This window comes from Cornus florida, unplaced genomic scaffold (genome assembly GCF_030987335.1).
Source record: "Cornus florida cultivar Cherokee Brave unplaced genomic scaffold, ASM3098733v1 CherokeeBrave_3.0.0_Hap2_Chr04, whole genome shotgun sequence".
NCBI lineage: Eukaryota > Viridiplantae > Streptophyta > Magnoliopsida > Cornales > Cornaceae > Cornus > Cornus florida.
Window position 1 is genome coordinate 88,171,543 of NW_026775574.1, and position 3,186 is coordinate 88,174,728.

General features: G+C 30.8%; 1 protein-coding gene across 1 annotated transcript; it reads right to left on the reverse strand.

Moving 5' to 3' along the window:
* Positions 1-1,395: 1,395 nt before the first annotated feature.
* On the reverse strand, positions 1,396-2,423 carry LOC132305290 (F-box/LRR-repeat protein At3g03360-like). Its single transcript, XM_059802956.1, has 2 exons — positions 2,407-2,423; positions 1,396-2,047 (listed from the first exon to the last, which is right to left on the reverse strand). Exons 1-2 carry the CDS (start codon positions 2,421-2,423, stop codon positions 1,396-1,398), a joined length of 669 nt encoding a protein of 222 aa, XP_059658939.1.
* Positions 2,424-3,186: the final 763 nt, after the last annotated feature.

Genomic DNA, 3,186 nt, shown 5'->3' on the forward strand with positions numbered 1-3,186 from the left:
AAATAAACCAAGAATGGGACACTCGTGTCGGACACGTGTCCAAATATTAAAAAATAAAAAAATTCAAACACGTTTTTTGCCATGTACAACACTAATTCTTTGCCTTTTTAGACGTGTCTTGCTTCCTAGTTTAACACCTTTTTATAAGTTGATGAACAAATAAATTTGTGTTAATCTAAGCAAGTATGATTGGGCCTAAATAACATGGAATTAGTCACATCCTCATTGAACGTATAACGAGAGCAAAGAATCCTCAATACTAGCATGCTTGAGTATTATGGTTGGAATCCTCAATACTAGCATGCTTGAGTATCATGGTTGACGGAGGGAAAAAAAAGAAAAAAAAAGAAAAAAAAAAAAAGAGGATCACTGCGTTAGAGATGAATACACATTGTTCGGAGAAGCAATAAGACTGAATCTAACCAAATAAGGTAACAGACTCCAAGAAAAGGAAAAAAATAAGAAAAAGAAAATAAGACCACTGCGTTCGAGTGTAGTTATTGAGCAATTAATTAATATGAATTCCATATATACTTGAACAATCATGTGAACAAAGAAATCTACCAACGTGTAACATATTAAACGAAACGAACATGTAAAACTCTTCGAAAGTAAATATTAAAACAACGTGGGAACAACATAGTGATATATATTATATGCAAAATACTTGAACAATCAGGAGAATAGTGCAAGCTAAACACTATATAAGAGCATTTTTCCTATTACTAGTGATATTGTAATTTGTAATAGCCTTAAAGATCGAAGCAATTACTTGGGAAAATTGAAAGGTTTTAAGCCGAAGTCCAAATGAATCAAAATTTCTTTGAGAATTCAATTACGAGAGCAATAAACCTCACAATTTAGAAATGCAGGTTGTAAAGTAAGATTTATTACCTCCAACACAAATTTACACAAAATAGGACATGCCTCTATCAGGGTAGTACAACCCATAAGGTTTTCGTCATCACTTGCACTAAATCTTAACTCCATTGAGATTATTAAATACAGGAAATTTAGCAAACTCAATATCATCCTGAATATATAAAAAAAAAAAGTAAAGTAAATCGGCAAAGATTGGTAATTATGTTAAAAAAAAGAATAAAACAAAAATGAAGGGAAGGATATAAAATGAATTAGTTAAACTTGCTCACTTCCTCAAGGAAGATCAACTCCAACGTAAGGCTCTCTAACTGAGATAGATAGCTTGAAATCCCTAATAAGTTACAAATTAGATGGTAGCAATAGTCAGCCCCGATATACAGTTCAACAGGGCCTGGATGTTCTTAAATGGTAGGCTTATTTTTGGTCCGAAGTACTTAAATGACATGAGATTCATTGCAAAAATCTCAATACTTTCCACGTTGAAGCAGAAAATTATCTCCAAGCACTTCAATTTTAGTGAAATTCAGGAACATTCAGATTTACGAGACCTTCAGATTCTTCCACAGACAATTGTTCCAAAAATGGATAGTTAGTTAAGAAGTATTTGAGAACTTGTGCAGTTACATTCAAGCGTGTCAGCACAAGATTGGTCAGGGAGTTGCACCAAAGAGACAATGAATGTAGGTGATTTGTAATACTATAATTGTAATCCTCTTCCTCTCTAGTATGGAAGCAACTGGCCGAGAAGTCTAATTCAAGCCTTCTAACTCTCTTTTCCATTGCAAAATTAACCCAATTGTCAATATCAAATTTACAAGTTTCATCAAGATCAAATTGAACTCTAAATTCATTCAAACTTGGACCATTGTAGGATTTCAAGACTTGATTTACCCAACTCAAATACAAAGGTTTTTCTACTTCAAGTTCCTTATCTCCCCGTTTAATTCCATGAAATATATGTAAGGCATCGAAGTTCAAACCAATAATGTACGTCCACAAATACCTCCATCTCTTTGATGACACACTAGTTCTTGCAACTTTTTTCATTGTCAATAATGACAAGATTGAAACAAGGACATCATCCGTAAGTCCACTAATGCGATCCTCCAAACACAACCCACCTTTATCATCCTCCAAACACAACCCACCTTTATCAACCTTCGCACTAATGCAATTAAAGAAAAAATAAATATATAAATAAAAATATTAAGAAAGTCTGATAACAACAAACACAACAGTACTGCTCAATTTCTGTAATCTAATTTCCACGTTTAAACCATAAGATTGCTTTATGTGGAGGTCACAAATTCAAATAGAGGAAACAAGTTGTTTTACTGGTCACAGATAATGTAAGACTACTGACTAGTGTAACACAGGGCTTTTTATTATTTATTTATTTTGTTCATTTAATAAATAATTGACATAACAAAAACAACACATTAATGCTCAATTTGTGTGACATAATTTGTTCATTTAAAAATAAAATAATTATAGACATAAGTAAAAAGATGTGTAAATTCTCACCTTGCGGTGGGTCTCATTGTTTCCTACATGGGATTTGATTTTGCAGTTTTATGCTGAATTGGATTTGTACGAAGCTTTTCGTGTCTTACCTCTGTTGAAAAGTTGAAAGAGAGTGAGAGAGAAAAAAGTATATAAATCTTTTGGCCCTTATTAAATTTCTATTGGTTAGCGTTTAATAATAGATACAAATAAAAATTTTAAGGAAGTTATAATACAAGGAAATTAAAAAAAAAAAATTGGGGCCTTTCTATTAGGCAAAGTTTAATAATAAGAAGGAAATAACATTTTTAGGAAGGTTATAACATAAATTAATTAATTAATTAATTAATTAAAAGTTATAATATAAGGAAATAAAAATTTTGGAGGCCTTTGTATTGGTTGGGGTCTAATAATAGAAAGGAAATAAAATTTTTAAAAAGGATATAATATATAAAAAATAAAAAATTGAGGCCTAATACTATCAAATTCTATTAAATTTTTATCCTTTGGATTAATAATTCCATATACACTCTAAATTATAAAAAAATTGCTTACATTTGTTTCAGGGAGTAATGTGCAAGCTTCTTATAATTCAGGAAGGTTTTGTACATTAAGACTTTAAAGAAATCTTAGTAATTTAGAAAACACACGAGGGTAATGTGCAAAATTTTATAGTTTAGAGGAGGTTTGTGCAATTAATGTCGGGTTTGATTTTGCTGAGAAATGTAGAATGTAATATTTCAAAATGAGTAAACGTGTGCTTATAATTGTGTTGTTTATGATTTTATATTTCCATTTTTA